This window comes from Lithobates pipiens, unplaced genomic scaffold (genome assembly GCF_037356315.1).
Source record: "Lithobates pipiens isolate NorthernLeopardFrog02 unplaced genomic scaffold, aLitPip1_a1.2 Scaffold_18, whole genome shotgun sequence".
NCBI lineage: Eukaryota > Metazoa > Chordata > Amphibia > Anura > Ranidae > Lithobates > Lithobates pipiens.
In genome coordinates, this window is record NW_027507758.1 from 376765235 (window position 1) to 376788338 (window position 23104).

A 23104-nucleotide genomic window follows, 5' to 3' on the forward strand; every position below is an offset into this window, starting at 1 on the left:
AAAAAAAGCATGCAGGAGGTAGAAGTTATGCTAGGCAATATTTTTTTGTTTGCCAGTGTCCAAATCTTCATGTAGACATCAATATAACCCTGAACTTTTGCACCCCAATGAATGAGAAATACAATTTCCAGTATTAATGTGGAATGTTGTATGTCACAGTTAATGCTTAAGGGACTGGTACTTACCCTTTGTAATACTGTTCTCTTGGTAGCGTGCCAGACTTCACCAGTGTAGACAGAAATTGCCCCATGTGTTCACGGGCAATAGTGCTCCTCTCCAACGTCGACTCAATGCCATTCCGTACAAAAATGAAAAGCAGTGAGGGGCTATTTAGTTCCTGCACACACTGGACTGCCTCCTGCAGATATACAAAAATGTGTAAGAGAAAAAAACAAAAAAAAACACACAGATGGATAGGCATACCCATCTCCATCAATGACCACCTTACCTTTGTATCATTGATATGTAAAAACTCTTCTATGATTGCTCTAGATTTTTTTTCGAGCTCTTCCTCAGACAAGGCAGGTTTGGAGGAGGCAGCAGTAACAGCCACTGGTGCTGGAGTTTCTCGCTTGACTAAGCAGAAAGACATGACAAATGAGATTATTGCAACAATCAGGACCAACCAAGGGGCACATATGCCACACGAGTATTACAAAAAAGAAAAGTTCTTAATGTTATACATACTTTCTCTGCTGCGATCTCGGGGTTCAGTCATACTAGCTACTTTTCGCACAGCTTCTTGTGGAATTTGTGCCCCTCTCTCTCGACTGCGATCATCTGTCTCCTTGCTAAAACTTCTCTTTGTGAGTACAGCCCGGGACCGCTCTGAGCGGTCAGACCTCTCAAAGAGATCGGCTTTGTCGAATCTGTCTCGTCTATCAAATCGTTCGCTTCTATCTTTCTCAGAGCGTTCACGACTTGAACTACCTCTGCAAAAGAAGTAGTTAGATCAGTATATCAGACCAAACAGATTTGTAGTAGATATTTACATTTATTACTTTCAGTGAATCTAGAAACAAGCTGTTCCTAGTGTATCAGTGAAGGTCCTCCAACTATACACATTAACCCCACCAGCAGTTATGGGCAACATTACACATTTGTAACCTGAGCAATACCAAAAATTAACTCACTCGTGAGCTCATGAGTCCTATAGTATTAAAAGTAATCTGAGGGTATGTGGGTTGAAAAACTGGGTGCTAAATGGAAATCGTTGGCCAGCCCCTAACAGCACCATTCTAGGGCTGCAACTAAATTATTTTCATAATGGATTAGTTGGCCTATTGTTTTAATTGGTTAATAACCTAAATATGTAACGTTTTAAATAAAAAGGCAGTTTATTCTTAAATCTCTCTATGCAGGGGTAAATATAAATAACCAACTATATGGTAAGGGAGCAAAATCTCTAATCCACTCTGAGAATAACAGAAGTGATATACTGTATATACACTATTAAAAGGGTGGATCTGGTAAATATCAGACTACATTTTTTTATTTAAAAAACAATGTCTCCTTCAAAAAAAAAAATAAAAAAATTTTAAGAACGTTTGTTTGATTTTCTAATCATTAATGGGGTCTAAGCGATGTTAATTTTCAACCACAGCAATGGGAATATTTGGACGTAGATAAATTCTTGGTTAAAGAGGGCCGGTTTTAGAAAAATTTTTTGTAAAAGTCAGCAGCTGCAAACACTGTAGCTGCTGACTTTTAATAAGCACACTTACCTGTCCAGGGCGCCCGTGATGTCGGCCGCCCAAGGCTGACCCATCCCTCGGTCTCGGGTCCCGGCGCCGCCATTTTGGCTAAGGGAAACAGGCAGTGGAGCCTTGCGACTTCACTGCCCGTTTCCTACTGCGCATGTCGCGCAGCGCTTTGTGAATGGGACGCGCTGTGTTCTGGGACACACAGCTCCCAGAACACACGCGACCCATTACCCAGAAGACACCGCGCGGAGGAGAGAAGAAAGAAGAAGATCTCCGCAGGAGGAGAGAAGAAAGAAGAAGATCTCCGCAGGAGGAGAGAAGAAAGAAGAAGATCTCCGCAGGAGGAGAGAAGAAAGAAGAAGATCTCCGCAGGAGGAGAGAAGAAAGAAGAAGATCTCCGCAGGAGGAGAGAAGAAAGAAGAAGATCTCCGCAGGAGGAGAGAAGAAAGAAGAAGATCTCCGCAGGAGGAGAGAAGAAAGAAGAAGATCTCCGCAGGAGGAGAGAAGAAAGAAGAAGATCTCCGCAGGAGGAGAGAAGAAAGAAGAAGATCTCTGCGGAGGAGAGAAGAAGGAAGAAGATCTCTGCGGAGGAGAGAAGAAGGAAGAAGATCTCTGCGGAGGAGAGAAGAAGGAAGAAGATCTCTGCGGAGGAGAGAAGAAAGAAGAAGATCTCTGCGGAGGAGAGAAGAAAGAAGAAGATCTCTGCGGAGGAGAGAAGAAAGAAGAAGATCTCTGCGGAGGAGAGAAGAAGGAAGAAGATCTCTGCGGAGGAGAGAAGAAGGAAGAAGATCTCTGCGGAGGAGAGAAGAAGGAAGAAGATCTCTGCGGAGGAGAGAAGAAAGAAGAAGATCTCTGCGGAGGAGAGAAGAAAGAAGAAGATCTCTGCGGAGGAGAGAAGAAAGAAGAAGATCTCTGCGGAGGAGAGAAGAAGGAAGAAGATCTCTGCGGAGGAGAGAAGAAGGAAGAAGATCTCTGCGGAGGAGAGAAGAAAGAAGAAGATCTCTGCGGAGGAGAGAAGAAAGAAGAAGATCTCTGCGGAGGAGAGAAGAAAGAAGAAGATCTCTGCGGAGGAGAGAAGAAAGAAGAAGATCTCTGCGGAGGAGAGAAGAAAGAAGAAGATCTCTGCGGAGGAGAGAAGAAAGAAGAAGATCTCTGCGGAGGAGAGAAGAAAGAAGAAGATCTCTGCGGAGGAGAGAAGAAAGAAGAAGATCTCTGCGGAGGAGAGAAGAAAGAAGAAGATCTCTGCGGAGGAGAGAAGAAAGAAGAAGATCTCTGCGGAGGAGAGAAGAAAGAAGAAGATCTCTGCGGAGGAGAGAAGAAAGAAGAAGATCTCTGCGGAGGAGAGAAGAAAGAAGAAGATCTCTGCGGAGGAGAGAAGAAAGAAGAAGATCTCTGCGGAGGAGAGAAGAAAGAAGAAGATCTCTGCGGAGGAGAGAAGAAAGAAGAAGATCTCTGCGGAGGAGAGAAGAAAGAAGAAGAAGATCTCTGCGGAGGAGGAAGAGGCAGATTAGGATGATGTGCCTAGCAACAGGCATTTCTGATAAGTTAAAAAAAAAAAATTGTTAATTTTTTTTTTATAATTTTTTTCTAATTTTTAATGTATTTTTTTTTTCAGGGTGGCCCTCCACTTTAAAAATTTTGAGGTTTTCATTCAGAAATTACATTCATTTTAAAAACAGAAAGTTAAAAAGTGAAAATTTCAAACATTCTTTCATTCAGCGAATGTACCAAGATTTTTCGCCTGAATATTCTCGTCTGAAATTTGATCCGTGTGGCCAGCATAAGGCTCGGTACACACCTACAGTTTGCTTTTGATCTGTTTTTGCAGTGCTTTTTGCTGTACGTTTAGATTTTTGCACACGTGATTTTGCTAAGATTTGCATTTTTTTTTTTGGTCAATTTGTTGTTGGGCAGATTAAGACACAAATTGCTGCAAAAAAACATTACATGCTTTTCTGCAGCTTCTCCAAGGTATGCGTTTCATAAGAAATCATGTAAATGAACTGTAGTGCATTTCTGAAAAAAGCACCAAAACACAGATGTGAACCAGGTGTAAGACATTTAGTAACATAATTGGGTAATCACTACTGTAAGGGGCTCATTTTTTACTGTAGAACTGTGAAAGTAATATTTACAGTAGGGATTTGCCCCTTTTGTAATATAAAAAGGGCCAATTTTAGTTTAACCCCATTAGGTTTACTGGCCGATCAATTATCTAAATAGTAAATCGATTAATTTCATGAATTAGTTTCAGCCCTACACCATTCCATCCATCAATGCAGCTCACCATGCTTCCTCTCAGCTGATCATCCCTCCACGGCACGGCAAATCCCTCCCCTGACCACACATTCATGTAGGTCACACTAAAGCACAAATCTTGCCCTGGCACAGCACATAAGTCACCCTTCAGCTCACCATTTCTTCTCAAGGGATAACATTCTCACCAGCTAGGAAGATGAACTGCTGGGGAAGTGACAAGTAGAGGAAAACTGGTGACCTGTGAGTATGCAGCCCTCTCAAACTATTGATATAAAACCAAACTTCTCTCTAGCCTTCCAGTGTAGCAGCCAGCTACCGCTCGAAGATCATGCCCTCTAAAAGCCTCCTGTACTGCCAAAAGCACTGCACGGTTACTGCACCTTAACAATCCCCACACTGTCTCTGCATCTCCACAAAACCACCAATGCTCTCTGCTGCCTACCACACCTCCTGGACCACTGCATCTCTACAACCTTTGATACCTCCTAGGACACAGTTCTTTGCTGCCACTTCCATCCCCACAACCAATGCTCTCTGCTGCTTTCCGCAGCTCCTTCGCCACTGCTCTCTACCACATCTGGCACCTCCATAACCATTGCCTTCTGCACAAAGGTGATAATGCCACATCCAATTTCACAGTTGGAGCACACTGAATATAACTTAAAACACAGACATGTGTGAATAGCGTAAAATGTCACAAAAGAACTGTTATATAAACGCAGTACAGCCTCAGACAGCCAGCAGGTTGAATCACCCACCAGCATCTTGTATCCCGGGCCTCATGAATTGGTAATGTTATGCTAAACCTCCTAAATCAAATCAATCTTTAAATACAAGACAAAAAAAAAAAAAAAAAAAAAAAAAAAAAAAAAAAAAGGAGACACTCATATCGGTAGTCTGAGCTATTATCACGACCCTTTAATCTAAAATTGAAACCAGTAAAATTAGCCATGCACAGTCAGGGTATGACCAACCCTACATACCTAGAAACAGGCCGCCTGGCATCCTGACTTTCGGCAGATGAAGACTGCTGAAGAGCAGAAAACCTATTAAGTGTGCTTGGTCGCCCAGATTCCGGAGCTGAAAAATAAAGTCCATGAGAAAAATTACAAAAACTAACTCCATTTACAACACCAAAAAAAAAAAAAAGGGAGTAGCTTACTTGACTCAGCAGGCTTTGTTCCAGAGCCTCCACTACTTCCTTTGCCCCAACTTAAACGTCCACCTGGTGCCAACAGTTGATTAGAGTCTATAGCACCAAGCTAAAAAAGGAGAAAAGCAAAACCATCATTAATAAAAGACTTACAAAATAATATGTTTGACAAAGAAAGATTATTGTCATAAAACCTGCCAATTACCCACCTTAGTTATTTTAGAGATCCTACTGGTGTCAATTGGACGGCTTCCCTTGGTTATGGGCACAGTGTTCCAACCATCATCCGATTGCGGATTATTTCTTCCACCCGTGGGACGTCCTGGTGGCTCTCGCCTTTTGTCTTGTTGTTTGGATGACATTAGTTGCTGAACTTTGACATGCTCCCTTTGCTTTTCCAATTCTGCCTCTTTATGAATCTGATCTATAGTCTTAGGTCCCTGGTCTGCACGACGAGGCACCCAATTGCACTTATGGAGGAAGAGAAAGAAAATGATTAAAACACTGCAAGGACTGCCCCAATAGTAAATGCATAAAATTGCAAACCATAAGTGGTGTCATGCAATCACAAAAAAAAAAAAAAAGAAAGAAAAACATGTTTGTCAGAGGGGACACTATAAAAGTGGTGGCTTACAATTATTTCTTAAAACGTCCATAGTGTTCTTACCATTCTTAGATCAATGACATCCTGAAGCATGAAACGTATACGAGAAGAGGTTTTTCTTTCTTTTATGATTTTATCCATTTGGTTAAAATACTGATCCATCCGAGGCTGTTAATGGAAAAAAGAAAAGAAAAATTATGAAAGACTGCCGACAGCAGACAATTAAAAAAGGGCAAACCAAGCCCATGTTAACTCCCTTACGATGAGCATATGAAATGGCTCACCTGTATATGTAACCTCACTGAAATTAGGTTACACTCAGCCCGAACTATATAGGCTGGGTGTAACAAGATGCCTGCTGCTGGCTTACTGCAGCCGAGTGCAGGGTGTACCAAGATGGGTGTCAGGATGTCCAACCACTGACGTCAACACGGAGCATCACTTTCGTTCTGCCCACTGACTTCCAGTTGCTTAATCCTCTCTCCCAGGTATCGGATCAGGCATAGGGAGCATTTGTTAGAGTACAAGTACTCGTGCAAATGCTCAGTACCGGTCCCAATACTAGTATCGGGACAACCTTACCGACAGGATAGCGTCAAGATAACCCAGGGAGCAAGCCCTAGGTATATAGCAAGGAGAGCACAGGGGCCAGCACTTTATTGAACACTTGGGGTTTTGATAACCCAAATGGCAAAGCCATAAACTGAAAGTGTTGGGTGTTCCAGAGCAAAGAGAAGTATGCGTGGATGCACAAAAAAAAAAAAAAAAAAAAAAAAAAAGGCGCCAGAATGTCTCACTGACGGACCACATAGAAAACCACCAGGTCTGTCAAAGCGTCCCTTCCATGTGGAATTTCTGTTTTTGAAGACCTCTAGGGCATTCAATTTTTTTTTTTTTTTTTTTTGGAAAAATAAACTGTTCTCAGAGAAAAAAAAAAATAAATAAATAAAAAGAACCCTCTTAAGATCTTAGTAAAAAACAAAAGTATGATGGAGTGGGAGGTCTTATATCGGCTGGGCATTGTGTATTGCTTTCCACTATGCAAATTCACCTGTAGGCAGAAGTATAATCCAATCTCTGAATCCCGTATCCCTCAAAAAAAATGGGAAGAAAAAAAAAAAAAAAGTAGCAACAAGAGTACTTAGCATTCCTTATAGCATTATACTAAAATTCTCTGCAACCAATACGTTTTCTCCAAAGAGAATGCCAATATCCATTATATAAAGGCGTGGTGGAGTGAAGATGGGAAAGTCCCTTAGTTCCAAGTGAAAGTGATAACATTTCTGTCATAAGGTCAGTATGACATTTGGAAATGTGATCAAGCTCCAATCACATTACCATCTGTAGAAACTTTGCTGGATAATCTGTATGGCCAGTTAACGATCACTTTGAAAAAAAATTAAAATAAATGTGTGTACAATAAATATATTAGATAAAATATACAAACCTTGGCTTTGTCAAAGTCCAAGTCTTTCCCAATTGTAGACAGCAATCGGCAAAGACACTCTAAAGACTCCTCATCGTGGTTCTTTAACAGCTTGACTACACAATCGTGCATGATGGCTTCAGTCAGCATTTTCAATTTGAAAAGTTCTCCAATGAATTTAATGTTGCCTAGAGATCTGCGCCTAGCAATATCCTTCGCTGCCACTAGTTCATCATTTAGACGCGTCTTCTCTTCTGGCTGCAGGTAAAAAAAAAACAAACGCACTTTAGCTTTGAATGTAACAGTAAGGGTAGTATAAATATAGATCCTACAGAATTGTACAGTTTTAATGCAAATCTGCACAATTACCATGGTAGCAGCATCCAATTCCTTCTGCTTCTTTTCAAACACTTCATCGTCATCCTTGTCTTTTTCAAACTCCTTCTGGCAGCGGTTAAGTAGCAGCTTGCGGAAGTTCACAGTCACTCCCGGCTTGTCTGTAGTTGGGACTTTCAGCTAAGAAAAAAAAATTGTCAGGAATCAAACAGTAAAACAATGCTCTACATTTCTGTTCTAAAGAATGCAAACGGTTTCATAATTCAACATCCCTACCAAACATCACATTATTGAAGGGATCATTCCAGCTTCAACTAGGTTTTCAATCAAAATGACCATTGTGAAGCATATGTTGTAAAGTAACTGAGGCTTTCTTTGAAAGGAAAAGTTCACCTTTTAAAAAAAAAATATATATATATTTTTTTTTTTTCCTGCACAAGCCTAGAACACATTGCACCCGTTGTGGTGCAGTGTCAAGCTTCTGTAGGCAAGCCCTGCAGCTTTTACCTCCAGGCGGGATGTCAGATTGAAAGCTGCCAGGCTTGTGAATGAACTACAAGGGCACTCATCAGCCTGCTCGCAGTTTATTCAGAACTATATGCAGTCTGCCATGACGTATGATGGTATTTAGTTATTTTACAGGCAACTGAATTCATGATGCGGCAGTGAGGGCAGAGCCCCGCACGGCTATGCTGCTTTAGAATTGTGACAGTGGGTACAGGGAGAGGATGATCACCCACCTGCTATCATGGAGAGTTAACATGCAACGTTCTAAAAAGGTGAAATCCTTATGACCAGTTTCACACTGGAGGCATTTTAGCGCTAAAAATAGCACCTGTAAAGAATATCTTAATGCTCCCCAGTGTGAAAGCCCAAGTGATTTCACACTGGGGCGCTGTGCTGACAGTACTTTAGGAAAAGTCCTGCAAGCAGCATCTTTGGGGTGCTTTAGGAGCAGTGTATACACCGCTCCTAAAGTGCCCCTGCCCACTGAAATCAATGGGCAGCGTTCCCGAAGCACCTGCAAAGCACCTTGGCAGTGGCGCTTTTAACGCTTTATTCGGCAGCTAGCGGGGTTAAATGTGATCCACTACCAGCCGACAAATCGCTTCTAAAACGGTAAAGCACCACTAAAACTAGCATTGCTTTACCGTAAGCAAAGTGTGAAACAGCCCTTAAGGAAATTTCCTAAACGATCCAAGTATAAGCTATAAAAAAATAAAAAAAATAAAAAAAGTGTTAGTGATTTTTTTTTTTTTTTATTAACAAAGCGAGCCTTTACAAACATGTTATACTTACCTCCTCTGTGTAGTTTGTTTTGCACAGAGCAGCCCAGATCTTCCTCTTCTCAGGTCCCTCTTTGCTGCTTAGTCCATCCCTCGAGTGCCCCTCAGCCAGCAGCTTGTTACAGGTTGTCAACCCAAGCTGAGTCAGAGCTCCTTGTAGCCAAACACGGAGCACCGACCTGTCTCCGCCCCCTCTCCCAATTGGCCGACTGACCAACAGCCAATCAGGAGTGTACTGGATGGCTGAGGGGATCATGGACATTGCCGGAGAGAGAAAGGTCAGGTAGGTAATTTTGGGGGGCTGCTACACAGGTTTTTTTTATCTTAATGCATAAAATGCATTAAGATAAAAAGCCTTCTGCCTTTACAACTCCTTTAAAGTTTCAATTTACTGGAGCTTGCATTGTCTGAGGTGAGAAAAGAAAAGGGTATCTTTGATCACACCGTACAGGACACAGGCTGAATAATCATAGTCTATGACCCAGGGTTTGCTACCCTAAGGTGACTGGACACTATCAAAGTTTAGGAAACCCCTAAGAGTTGGGGTACATCTGTTATAGTTTTCCTTTTTATAGGCGACAGATGTCCCAGCTCAATCAGTGGTTTCAAAAGATGTACAAAACTTTACTCCCACATTTTGTTCTTGTCTCAAACCAACTTAATCTTCTCCAGGACAGGCAGATCTGCAGACAGCCATGAACCATTTCTTAGTCTAAGGGCAATATTCCCTACGCACACATTTAAGAAACTGGCTATTCATTAATGCTGGGTGCTGTAATGACCATAGGCTGGAAAACGTGGATGATCAAAGTGAAGAAAATTTCATCACTGATGACATTTTCTTCACTTAACCATTTCTTGTCCCAGGGCTTGTCATTCCAGTTCCTCTGGAGGACACGTTCAAACCTGTTCACTGTGCCAAAACCTAACAAGGGTATTCGTTCTATTGCTGGATCTAAAAGCCCTAAACAAGTACCTTCATGTTCCAAAGTTTGGCGTGGAATGTGCCCCTCAGACAGGAAAATACTTTGGAGATCGCAAAGATGCTTATCCTACATATTACCACTTACCCTCTTCATCAGCGCTTCCTGTGTTTTGCAGGAGGAGATAAACAGGAAGAGGAGCTCTGCAACCCCCAGACCAACAGTAAACAAAAAGGTGCTCCGCTCTGCAACTCCTGCAAATCCAACCCCAGATAACATTCCAACAAAAAGCCAGCAACATGGTAGAATGTGCAGGGTAAAGGCCAATATACAAAACGTAGGTAAAAACCAGCCAAGGAGCTCACTGGCTGGTTTTCATACACTTTTTGTACATTAATAAATGTATTTTTTACCTTTCGGATTCTGAGATGTTGCCGACTTTTTGTTGGAACATTTCCTTGACCCTTTTCTGAAGGATTCTTCTACTCTTATTTGCAAATATCCAAAGGACTATTCAGATGCTTAAAGCCTTCTGTTGGGTAATCAACTTTCATAAGTCTGCTTTCCAATGGACACAGCCCAGACAAAAAAAAAAAAGCCCCAAAACAATATTCTCCAAGATCTCATGCTTTAATCATAAGATCAAAAAGACATCCCCCAGCAAGATTCTCGATGACAGTTTTGAATTGCATGGTAGTTTAATTTGAGGCTGTTCCCGTTACTTAATGCCAATCAAGGCCCCTCCAACTCAAGCTCTGAATCAATGAATCCACCATCAGGATCACCCAATCTGGGTACATTCAGACATTGCCACAGCTCAGGCCTTTATTAACCACCAAGGGGGTACGAGGAAACCTCAGTGGAATCAAGTCTGATCATCTTATGTAGGTGGTGGTGGGGAAATACTGTCCAGCCCCCCTCGGCTGTTCCTATCCCAGGAGTAGACTATTGGAAGGTGAACTACCTCACTGTCTCCAACAGGACCAGGGAGGGTAGGTCATTCATCTCAACATCTTCAATCTCCCAAATGAGTCAGAAGGGACTCCTCTCTAATGTGTTCAGAAACCCTGGCGTTTCATTAAGAGTGCATCAAAAAGGCAAAACGATTCTGTTGTGCTTTCTATTAAAAAACAAAACAAACCATAACTCTTATTAGTCCAAGTTCCTGAGTACACACTGTATGGAATGCGTTACACAAAAAAAAAAAAAAAAAAAAAACTGAGAAAACATTTCATCGTAAGGCTCAGAATAGCAGTTACCACATTTTAACCTTTTCCTAAAGATAAATTTGTATCAGATTGTGTCTAACCCATATTCCACAATAAAGACTCACCCCCATAAGGCAGCGGCACATATTGGCATAAGCGACAGAGAAGTTTGGCTCAGAGATGGCTTTCTCAAATATCAAATCGATTACACCCTTTAGTCGATCCTCTGTATCTATGGCTAAATCAGTTACTTGTTTCATAAGTTGCTGAAACATCTGCGGTGTCAGCTTGTTGAGAATACTGCGCACTCTGCGGAACAATTCCTGCAAAAAAAAAAAAAAAAAAAAAAACACACACAACATTAGCACTGCTGTGTGCAATACTGAACAAGACATTTGAAAACATACAATATCTGCATATAACAACTTCCTTGAAAACAAACCTCGCAAAAGCTTAAGCACAGCAAAGAACATCGTTTAGAGGAAATACAGATTTAATGCATAAAGCTAAATTTAAGAGTTAGAGTAGGTTTCCAAAAACAATTTAACATTTTACCTTTACAAAATTGCTAAAAAGTACAGCTAATCTTAAATTGCTCCAGGGAGACTAACACCAACTCACCTGTGTCTTCAGAGATTCGGAATCATCTTCATCACCTGCTCTTTTATTCAGTGGTTTCCATGCTTTCTCTGCTTTATTCAGCTGAACATTCTCATTTAATGACACAGCTGCAATAATTTTCCGAGGCTCCTTTCGTGGTCCCTGTTGAGATCGCCGAGGACCCATTCCAGCTGGCTGCAGAACAAAAAAAATAAATTAAAAAAAACACATAAGGGTTCAGGTACTTTACAACAAAGATGTTCAGAACAACTGTGCAGTATAAAAAAAAAAATGCACACTCCATGCTAGCTTGATACGGAAATGCATTGAACAGCATTGCTACCAAGATGCTAGTTGACATTGTATTATAGTTGAAATTATATTCTGAAATCAAATCAAGCATCAGATTAAGCAAAAAGACAACAAGTTTTATCTAAACTACTAAACAAAAATGAAAGGGGGGGGGGGGGAAGCCACTTACTGGTCCACGATTTCCCATAGTAGGCTTGCCAAGATTGGCGAAATGCGGGGTGAAGTCTGGCCCACAGTTCATGCCAGTCAGTCTCGTTGGATCTAGAGGCCTAAGGGGAGTATGGTTGGCCTTTTGAAAAACATGAAAAATGTGATTAGAAAGAGGTGACAACTTCTATCTCAAAATTAGGAGATTTTAAAAAATACCCACCTTATCCAGCACTACATCCGTAATCTGAGGGAGACCTTCTGGTTTTTGCATACTGGCCACGATAAACTGAAAGCCAAGCAAAAACTCCCGGTCATAGCTTTTCTTATCTTCAGGGCTTAACGGCTTCCATTGTTCTATAGGAATAATACATGAAGTCAGAACCTAACCATTCACATCTGTTGCACTACTAAAAATTATAGGCCTTGTAAGCTCAACTGAGGACAGCGCTTTTTTTTTATTTTTTTTAAACTTGCCTTAAAATTTATTGCTTGGAGGCTATTGAGGGACACCAGAATGCAGAGTCATACAACCAGTGACACAGTCAAAAACAAAAAAGCCAGCCCCTGTATAACCCATCGTTTACCCAGGTCGTCTTAGGTTTTGTGGAAAATTAGGACCAAGGGTAAAAGTTAAACCTGCGTTCCTAAATGGACTCCAATAAGTGGACTCCAAAAGATTTCACGGTATGTATAGAACATTTATTCCCCAGCCTTCTCATCTACTATGTGGCCAAGAATTCATATCTGGGGGGGAACCATCACATTCCTAACCTTTAGCATTCTGTGAAAGGTGGTTCTATAATAAAAATGAGGTTGCCTGGCCAGGCAACTAATCACACACATTAATGAATGCAAGAATCATCACTGCTTAAATATCCCATAAGAATAAAACCCAGGACTGGTAGAACTAAAGGAGTACTAACCCTAAATTTAGCCCAAATGAAAAAAAGGACATAGAGTACGAGAGGTACCCCTAGTAAGGCAGGCTGGAATGATTGGAATACCACAATCCTAGACTGGTGCAAGGGAACAAAACAAGAGAATTGTCAAAAAACACCCACATTAACACCCGGAGGGGTCTCTGGGAACGGACAGAGGAACTCTGCAGGACCTGCTTACCCCAGAGCATAGAGCGTGCTTCAAAGAATCTCTTGATAACCTCCAGTCTAGAAGAGCATCCAAAGTTGTGGCGGTAGGGAAAGGAACCTGAGCCACACTGCCAAATACATTCACCTAAGGTCAGGACTGAGGTAGGGATCTGAAGAAAATTCCTCAAATAGCGTCAGATCAGCAAGGATCCATTTCCAGGTCTTACAAAGGCCTCCATATGTACCCTATCCTCAACAGCAGGAGCCCAGCACATAAGCTGCTTGCTGACAATCCAGTGCACAAGCCTCTCCTCTTGGTGTAGAGATCTCAGCTTAAGGAGATCTAGATGCTGATGTACTGTTCCAATGCAGGCTGCGCATTCAAGAGTAATACTCTCAAAAGTTGTCCCCTATACTTATGTTGTCAGAACTCCCAAACTCTCGGGAGGTAGGGGAAGCTCCTGCAATGACTAGGTGATGGTTTGATGGAATCCAAATTGGGAAACAAGCCAACAGTGGGGTCCCCCCAAAGGATGTGTAGTACCCGCTGAGAAACAACTGCCCCATTCACAGAGACTATTGGTTCATGTCAGCTGTGCCGAGCACAGCTGTCTATAACAAAGCACTCAAATATGAACAAGCCCCCCCAGGACTAGTCACAAACGCCTATCTATTCGCTCATATTCTACATGGTTTCCAAGGCAAAGCAGATAAGAGGCAGTCTAAAGTGTTTATATCCCTATATTTTATTACACTGCTGAGCTTCTGCCCCAAATTCTGTCCAAAGTGACAAAGTAAAATTAATCCAAGCATCTGATTGTACAAAATATTTGAAAAGTTCTAAAACCAAAATATCAGTGATGGGCTGACAAGTTGGCAACAGGTGCCAATGACTTACCCGCTTTGTATTTATACTTATGATCCCCTGGCTTAATATTTTCAGCATCCAACTTATCTTCTTTTTCCTCCCAGGTCTCATCCTGCTCTTCTGCTGGGACATTAGGAGTCTGCTCAGGTTCTGGTGCTACAGGTGGGGGGATAGCTGCAGATTCTGGTGCTTCACTGGAGCCATCTCCAGCCTACAGGAGGTAAATAAAATAGTAACATAAGAAATGTCATACTACCCTAACCATTTAAGAAAACTATCCCACCCCCATGTTTTAGTCACTTCACGCCCAAGGATGTCATATGGACTTATCTGATTATGTTGATTCCCTGCACTGTAAGAATTATAGCTGCAGTTCAGCCACTTGAGTGTTCTTACTGGGGGTGGGTGGCTTTTACCTGGAGATTTGGCCAGTAATACACCCCCTTGCATTAGAGCGCCTAAAATTTTACATCAAGAAAAGCTCATCATTGTAAGGATCCCTGTGGGGGTTTAATGGTTTGTCTCAACCCCCAAGGGTAGGGAAGCTTGGCTCTCCAGCTGTTTTGAAACTACAAGTCCCATGAGACATTTCAAGACCCTAACAATCACAGGCATGTCTCCTAGAGGCAGAGGCATGATGGGATTTATAGTTTCAAAACAGCTGGAGAGCCGAGGTTCCCTACCCCTGCCTGCTACATCTGCAGGGTAGCTTGTTCTGTTGAAAAACAGACTGACCAGATCAGGTGAAAATAAGGGAAAGCCTAATAAAGTAAACTAAACCACCACATTTATAAATTGGTAAGCTGCAAAAAATGTTTTGCTTGTTTTGCAAGGTTTGCCTTTGGGTTTAATACCACTAGACAAGAAAGATGGTTCCCCACTGCTTAACCAGTTAATCCACCCAGAACCGATATTTCAGTTCTTGGTAGCTGGTTTGTGGAAGCAATATATCGTACTGGACACAACCCAATTAATACCGTTTGGGGGACACACACACACACACACACACACAGTAAAAAATAATAAAATAAAAAAAAAAAATCAAAACTTGCAATTTCCTTATGAAGCTTATTCTTGTATTGCAATACACAATCACTCACCTCTTTAAATGCATCCAACAGATCCCCAACTGCATCTTTCTTATTTAAATCTTTTATTTTTCTTTTCTTTTTTGGTACCGACATGGCAACTGTGGGAGACAGGTGAAAAGTTACCTATGAGACAGTGTAATACAAATCCATAAAGAACAAACAGCCACCAACCTTAAGAATGCACCTTTGAAGAAACACTAATGAAAAAGTACACCAAATTCAACTTACTGATGTGAAAGCTTGAAGTGATTTGACATTAGCAAACCACAAGGCACATTAATAAATGAAGGTAACTATCCAGGGTACCAATAGGGCAGTCATTTAGGCTTCCAATATACAGCTTGCATCAGAAGCCAACACCACAAACAAAACATGAACCTAGCATCACAAAATCACCAAAAAAAAATGTTTTGTCTACAAGAAGATACAAACCAGAATGCACCTTACAGAGCCAACCTCACAGGAAGCTACTAGCAGGCACAGCATAAAAACAGGATTATAAGTAAACATAGCACACATCTTTTGCATGCATGCCTTGGGAGTTAATAAATAAAAATTCCAATTGCTTCCCACGAGAGTGGTACTTGTTAAATGCACACTTAACTATTGGTGTTTGACTATAAAAAAAAAAAAAAAAAGCACACTATCTTTTTTGAACTGTACTGTGTAACAAATCTTGCATGAGAGCAGACGCCACAAGATGTCCACTATTTTGTCATAAGAGACTCTTCTTCCATGCCCCTTCATAATCTAGTTTAACTGGCCCTGTCTGTGGTTTTGCACCAATCACCTCTGTCCAATGAAAACGCCCTCATCGTCCACCGAGGCAGTCTCATTGAACAAGGGAATACCAGTTGACAGATCTTGCCCACAAAATCCGACAGTAACTAAAACTAAACAAAATGAGGAAAGTGGTACGGAAGCAATTTTGCCAAGGTTTAAAGCAGGCATCTTGTGGTGTTGGTTCTTAAGCAGTACTGTCCAGTTTACAATGAAGCAGAGGTTCACTCCACCAATGGTCAACTAGGTGCAAAAAACAAACAAAAAAACTGGACTCAGGGGTGACTATCAGTCACTTCACTGGGTATATATGTAGAGGGTTTACAACCCCTTTAAATCTTTCAACAGATCTTGCATTACCTGGCACAGGGACATCTGAGCTTTGTTTTGGAGCTTGGACAGGAATTTGCTCTGACTCCACAGGAGGCTCCTTCCCAGCATCTTCCTCTTGTGGTGCAGGATCAGCAACAGCTACAGTCTGCTCCTCAGGCTCAGCAATGGGGCTCACATGAGTTTCCTGCTCCATTTCATCTGCATCAAGTTCTTGAAGTGCAGGGCTCCCTTCACCATTTGTTAGTAGTTCTTCTGGCTGAGCAATGGGGGAATCCATTGTGGGCTCAGAATGGCAAACAGGTGGTGGCTCCAGCTGTGCAGGTGGCACAGACACTTCTTCAGAGAGGCCATTTGTTTGAACTTCAGTTGTAGACAAAGTGTCCTCAAGGGAATCGGATTCCTCTACAGGCTCTGGAGCTGGTTCCTTTGTTTCATCAAGGCAAGGCTCAGGTGAACTTTGGGTTGGGGGAGCCTGTACCTGAAAATCTGCTTCTGGAGCTACTAAAGAGGAATCCTGTTGTAAAGCAGCATCCTGTGAAACCGACACATCAGATAACGAAGATAGATCAGACTCCTCAGGGGGCTGTATAACAGAAGCTTCTGGCAGAGGGTCTGCTTGTTTGACAGCCGTCTCTGTAATGGTAATTTCCATTAGGACTGGGTTCTCTAAAACAGATGCAAGAACCTCTGGCTGGATTTCTACCTGAGATGAAGGATTTTCCATCAAGGGCACTTCCTGTGTAATGAGAGGCGCTAACAAAGGTACCTCAGGTGTAGTGTTATCAAGAGTCAAGTCTTGCTCACAAGCCATATTCAATTCTGTTTCTATAGGAGGAGAGGAGGAGGGACTCTCAGAAGTCTTTGTCAGCACTTGGGTGTTCTTTGAGCCGTCATCTGGAAAGTAACAGAGCGGAAATTAAAGCCAAAACTTTCATAGTGGGAATCAGTTGAAATAGAAAAGCCTTTTACTACAGAAACACCATCTTTACCAAGCAGCACACCCCACCTAATAGAAGGTATATCCATCATCTATATAGCAGTAATAGTTTACTGTGAATACATAATCTGGAAATCTAGTTCACAAACCTAATGGTGGACAAGTATATTTATTTAGCAAAGATTATATTGATCTAAAGCTTGAACTGGAAGTGGTTAACTCTGTGTCCTTTATACACAGACTACATAAGCAGGCAATGCAAGTTCATACACTGCAGACATTCACAAAGGTCAGGCCACGTTCCTGATATTTGTAAAAAGCCTTACTTTTAAAATAATGGCAGGATGTAAATGTATTGACCTAATTCAACTCTGAAATAGTCTGTTGAAAAGTAGAGTAGCACGATCCAATGCGGGAGAAAACTTTGCAAACCTATTTTATTTGAAGTTTTTTTCTCTCTCGTACGGAATGAATGCAAAATGCATGCATATTTCTGAACAGAACTTTTCAAAACAGAAATAACGTGATCATTCAAAAGTGACCAATTAGTAGCTACACATCAATCCACACACCTCTCTGGGGATGCCATACCCAAGAATCAAAATCCCAAAACAAAAAACTTGCATGCTTCTCACCTGGACGCACTACAATAGGCACATGGACACTCTCTCCATTCGCCTGAACTTCAGAGCCTCCAGTTACAGACTAAAAAAGGGGAAAAAAACAAAAAACTACATGGTTTAGATTGTTTAATAGGAATATTTGCAATATATGTAAAAACGACAACTGTACATCTGAATACAAGCAATATATTTTTTATTCAACTACAGAATGACCTATAAAACCTAAATAACTACTATGCGACCAATTCCTTACAGTCTAAGTTATTTTGCTAAGCAAACTAAACAATAAAAACCTGGTCCGGAATCCAGAGTATTTCTGTAAAACGAGGCTGCCAAGCAATTATCTGAAAAAACATTGTGTAGGCCTCAAAGGATAGTGAATTTTTAATATCCAGGGACACATTGTTCCATTCGGTTACTGTGCCCACAAAATTTTCAAGATTTACTAGACCACTTGATTTTAGTCCAAACATATGCAGATGTCATTTATTCTTATAACATTCATTCTAGAATAGCTGCTGTTTATTTGCCCGACTCAACAACATTTGGTGCATTTGTTTACCTAAAAACTAAAAAGCCAAATTCCACAGAATTCAGTTTTTGGATGGCAGAGGTGGATTTCATCACTCACTAGGTTTTATTGGCCTCAAATCACAGTGGCAAAGCTCTTCTTTACGGTCCCGACCCCAAGGCATAACAGTGTAATACTTTATGTGAACTGTATTCCTTACATGCATACTCTGTTCCTGGGTGAGCACATCCCACCAAAAGAATCCACGAAAGACAAGATGCCAACACATGGATTTACCTCTACCAGAAATCAATCAAGAACAATGTACTAATAGAGCAGCGGTCCTACAAAAACAGAAAACATTTGCAATCCTAATAAATAAGGCTACAACATAGTGAGAAAGTGCTTTACCTGAGGAGGTGTTGGCGTTGATGTAGTTCTTCCTCCAGACAAGATTTCCTCGGTGATATCTTTACCACCTTGGTTTGGATCTCTGATCCTTATCTAATGAATGAACACCAGAAATCAGACTACATAAGTAGACTGTCGAGTATTCTATTTAAGGTGGCCATAATTAGGCAGATGATTCACACAAAAAATGCTGAGACTTCTGCACATATTTCAACCCATGTTACACCTTGTGACTAAGATGGTGTAGCGTTTTTACATGCTTAAAACCTTCTATCCATTATGTGCACAAAAACGGGGCAGACTTTTAGGTTTCCTGCACACTGCTGCCTAAAAACAATGTTTTCAGGCATACAGCTGGCTGTTTTTTTTACTGACATAAATGCAGACCATCATTTTCAATGTACTTGTGAACATAAAGAATCGCTGCGTATAGATCAGGGGAAAACAAAAAAACAAAACACAAATTAAAGTTTTATGTCAGTATTTGTATACGCACATACGGCACACTTCCGTAATTAAAAAAAGCTAGAATTTTTACGCTTGTGTGCGCATTTGCACAAATATACAGCTGCCAGGAATATCTGATGTTCATACATCAATACAGTGTGCAAGAGGCCTTAAATATAGTCTGTTTGCAGTTGAAAATAAGTTCTTCACATGTTCAATAATAATTATAATACTACTATATATAAAAATAATAATAAAAGCCCTGCTTGGTCACAAGAACGACTTAAATCATGCACCTACCTCAAATGTAATTTTGACAGTTTAAAATTACGAGAACAAAAAATAAAAACGTATTTTCTAAAGCGTCTTACACACACAAGTTTTACAAGCTGGAGAAAGGTTCACAAAAAAGATAAGAAAACCTTCCAGGACTCAGGGACAGCCACGTGGAGACTGCACTGCCATGCACTTTAAAAAGATAAAGGCAGCCACAGACCTCTCTGGATAGCAGCCACATTTCTAAGTCCCAGGCACAGGAGACCAGTGCATACAGGGCAGCAGGAAATCCACAGAGGAAGCTTTAGCAGCGTTCCCAGAGCAGATGTTTTACCAGGTTAATCTAAGCACTGACAGAGCAAAGCACTTCTGAGAAAATACATCACATGACTAAGCTAGGTATTACTTCACACAGCTCCCTATATATCTGTGTCAATACTAATCACCTCATTGACTGTGTATAATGATCTAAAAATATTGTCAGGAAGACAGTCCAAGCAAGTTAAGGGAAAGCAGACAAAATGAAAGAACATTAAATAGGAGAAAGAAAATGAACAGGAGAAACATATGAAGTCATAAGAAAATATATCAGAGAGCAAGGGTCTAAATTGCAAAAGAGTAAGCAGGATAACGAAAAAGATAATCTTACGCGGTATGTGAAGCACTCTGCCAGATATCTGAACACAAATGCATAAGGCTTGTCTGAGATGGGTGGCGTTCCAGCTGTAATTAGCATTAGCTTTCCTCATAAATTCCCCAGGCCTGAGTTGTATTCTGAGGCCACTTTTACAAGACTTGCTATGCGTGGCTCTGCTACACCCAAGTCAAGTCATGTCAAAGCTGGGGACTAGCAATTTTAGAATTCCAATTATATTTCCACTGAATGGTCATATCCACTCAATCTTACATTGTTGTTCTGTTTAGAGTGTAAGGCTGGCCATACACTATACAATTTTTCTTTAGATTTACCAAAACCATACAATATGGGAGGTCAAACTGAAACACTTAACTTTACAATGTGTGTGCAGTCAGGCAGGTATTTGCACTAGAGTTGAAGTTAAATCTAAAAAGGTAATTGAACAAGAAAATTGTATAATGCAAGGCCAAGCTTAAACGTACCTTTATAGAAAATCTGTAAGTTGATCTTACATCGGATCCCCTCCCCATCCCAGACTGCTGTGATTCTCCTCCCCCCCCCCCCCGCAAAAGGAACTTCTACTTTGAAGGAATATTAGAAGGCTTTTTCCCCACCCTTTAAAAAAATAAAAAACAATGGTTGTGCACAAAGCAGCACCTATCCTCCTTTTCTTGGGTCCCTTACCGATGCTCTGGGCAGAGTGCGTACCACCTCACTCATTCACCCAACCTCCCACCCACATCACCCCTTCCTGTTGAAATCTACCACCCACCTCATCCACATTTCTCCCCCCCCAGTACCTGTTGCCCAATTATCCACCCACACAAAAACTACACAGCTCCCCACCTCAAAGTGCCTTCCACCCGCCTCTCCCTCAATATCTGCCACCCAGTCTCATACCAATCCCTCCCCACCACTACAGAGCCTGCCAACTCCCCTCCCCAAACTCCCTCTACTAGGAGGTGAAGACTGAAGAGCAACTGCATTTTAATTTTCCTTGCAGACCCTTGATATACACATTTTAACAGAATGACAGCATCACTAAAAGCCAAAGCAATGAACAAAGTGAGCAGTAGGTGGTGAATGGCGCAAAGAAAAAAATAAAGAAAAAGCGGTAAGGGGAAAAAAAAATACATAATTAAATCTGTAAATCTTCAACTTACAGTCTTTCGTTCTCGCTTTGGAGGAATTGCCTGGTTTATCATGACTTGGGCTCCGGGCACCCCTGGAGGAAACTGTTGCTGGGCAGGATAATATGCTCCTGCTAAATAAAAGCAGAAAGTCACCCCAAGGAAGAAGGAAAAAATAAATAAAAGGAGATTATATATATATATATATATATATATATATATATATATATAACACACACACACACACACACACACACACACACACACACACACACACACACACACACACACACACACACCTTCTAGAGCAGTTTTCTAATTTGCAGGCAGAATAAATGTCCCTGCTTAATCTAGATAAGTCATGTATAACTCTTAAATCCCCACCTACCACCACTCTCTAAACTAAAGATAGCCAAATCTGGTTATTAAGCCCTCGGATACTTGCATACTTTTTGCAGTTCTAAATTTAACAGCAGTGAAGTAAAGCATGTTTTTCACATAAAGACTGTCTATTCCAAAATCCAGGCCGGCATGCAACCCTTAAAGGCTGGGAGTTCAGACATAACTGATCTTGGTATACAATTTCAAAAACTGCTAGCTTTAATAAGATTACCTCCATACCATTTCCTTTTCTGAACCCAAAACCCCTTAATCTACAGTTAAAACTTACAAGCCGACTCTGCAAATCACTGCTGCCCCCACTCATACAGAGCTTCTTCGCTATATCACAGCTACACTGAACTAAATATAGTCAAGTCCTGATCATATAAACATTGTCAAGGGGGAGGTGTGGAGAGCAACTAGAAAGAAAGATTGTACAGTTACAGTGTCTATGACAAACAAAAAAAAAAAAAAAAAAAAGTGGTGGCTAGCCCTCAAAAACCATACCCCAAAGATTAAATGCATAATAGCTAATTACATTAATGACTATGTACTAGGAAAAAACAAAAAAAACAACACACAAAAATCACCACACATGGTCTCACTCACCATATGTGCCAAACTCTGAGGGACTAGCACTAGGAAAAAAGCCAGCAGTGCCAGGTTGCACAGGGTACTGCTGTGTGGGCATAACGTAAGAGCGACCCTGCAAATGAAACAGATGCAATATAAAACATTCTTTAAGTGAGGAACTAAATCTAGCCAATAACCTTATTTTGGGTGTTGCTGCTACTTACCTGTCCACCTTGTATATAGTAGCCCTGGGAAGGATAGGATAACTGTGAGGGAATCATCATCACTTGAGAACCAGCGGGATACACATGGGCAGGAGGCACTGCACGAGCCGAAGAAGTACTCTGGACTCTGGTAGCGTTGCTAGGAGGTTGGGTCCTGCTCTGGTAATAATGCTGAAGTGGGAGGATGACAATTGGTAAAAATTAAACTCTACAAAACTCCAAATTAGCTGTACAATTTAAATGCTCATACCAAACCCGAGACCTCTACTAAAATTGTATATGAATGATGGTAAACCAATCTGTTCTTACTCCTAGATAGCTGAACCAATATTAAGGGAAGTCCAGGGGAACAGTACTACCATTTCAGATAATGCCAGTGTCCAATGGCATGCGTATAACCATATGAATAATCCTGTATGAGATTTAGATTATTATATCATTCACACACAAATATATACACCTATACGTATATCCTTCAGTCCTTTTTGTGCTGTATATATATATATATACACACACACACATTCAATTTGTGTGTTTTTTCCCTATTTCTGGCACCAACAGGAGGCATGATTACTAAAGTTCAGAAGACACAAGAATAGAAGTCACAGTTGATAGTAGCTAGAGGCAAGGCATCACCAAAAAAAAGGAGGAAAAGGTGTCCACCAACACAGCCTGGCTTATTTTATAAAAGCAGCATGCAAGGAGCTGTATTCCATATGAACCAATGAGGATTCACACTGTGGAAAACAAAATTTCATCTGTTTATATATTACTACAGTTTGGTAAAAAAAAAACTTTTTGGCCATGTGAAGAACTTTAATCATTTGAAAAGGC

The 23104-nt window shown here is 41.0% G+C and overlaps 1 protein-coding gene across 4 annotated transcripts in view; it reads right to left on the bottom strand.

The window, feature by feature from the left end:
• EIF4G1 (eukaryotic translation initiation factor 4 gamma 1) overlaps nucleotides 1-23104 on the bottom strand; it is a 105798-nt gene that overhangs the window by 16487 nt on the left and 66207 nt on the right. For 3 of the 4 annotated variants that reach the window (XM_077487755.1, XM_077487752.1, XM_077487754.1), the window contains 21 exons: nucleotides 22271-22441; nucleotides 22083-22179; nucleotides 21126-21226; nucleotides 18603-18695; nucleotides 17693-17762; nucleotides 16148-17014; nucleotides 15017-15105; nucleotides 13947-14127; nucleotides 12181-12314; nucleotides 11980-12099; nucleotides 11520-11693; nucleotides 11024-11221; nucleotides 7515-7661; nucleotides 7167-7403; nucleotides 5783-5887; nucleotides 5325-5585; nucleotides 5125-5224; nucleotides 4946-5042; nucleotides 688-932; nucleotides 449-576; nucleotides 186-358 (listed from right to left, as the gene is read on the bottom strand). In XM_077487755.1, the coding sequence (XP_077343881.1) occupies nucleotides 186-358; nucleotides 449-576; nucleotides 688-932; nucleotides 4946-5042; nucleotides 5125-5224; nucleotides 5325-5585; nucleotides 5783-5887; nucleotides 7167-7403; nucleotides 7515-7661; nucleotides 11024-11221; nucleotides 11520-11693; nucleotides 11980-12099; nucleotides 12181-12314; nucleotides 13947-14127; nucleotides 15017-15105; nucleotides 16148-17014; nucleotides 17693-17762; nucleotides 18603-18695; nucleotides 21126-21226; nucleotides 22083-22179; nucleotides 22271-22441 (3788 nt within the window). The remainder of the gene's footprint in view (nucleotides 1-185; nucleotides 359-448; nucleotides 577-687; nucleotides 933-4945; nucleotides 5043-5124; nucleotides 5225-5324; nucleotides 5586-5782; nucleotides 5888-7166; nucleotides 7404-7514; nucleotides 7662-11023; nucleotides 11222-11519; nucleotides 11694-11979; nucleotides 12100-12180; nucleotides 12315-13946; nucleotides 14128-15016; nucleotides 15106-16147; nucleotides 17015-17692; nucleotides 17763-18602; nucleotides 18696-21125; nucleotides 21227-22082; nucleotides 22180-22270; nucleotides 22442-23104) is intronic. The other variant, XM_077487753.1, reaches the window with a different exon arrangement.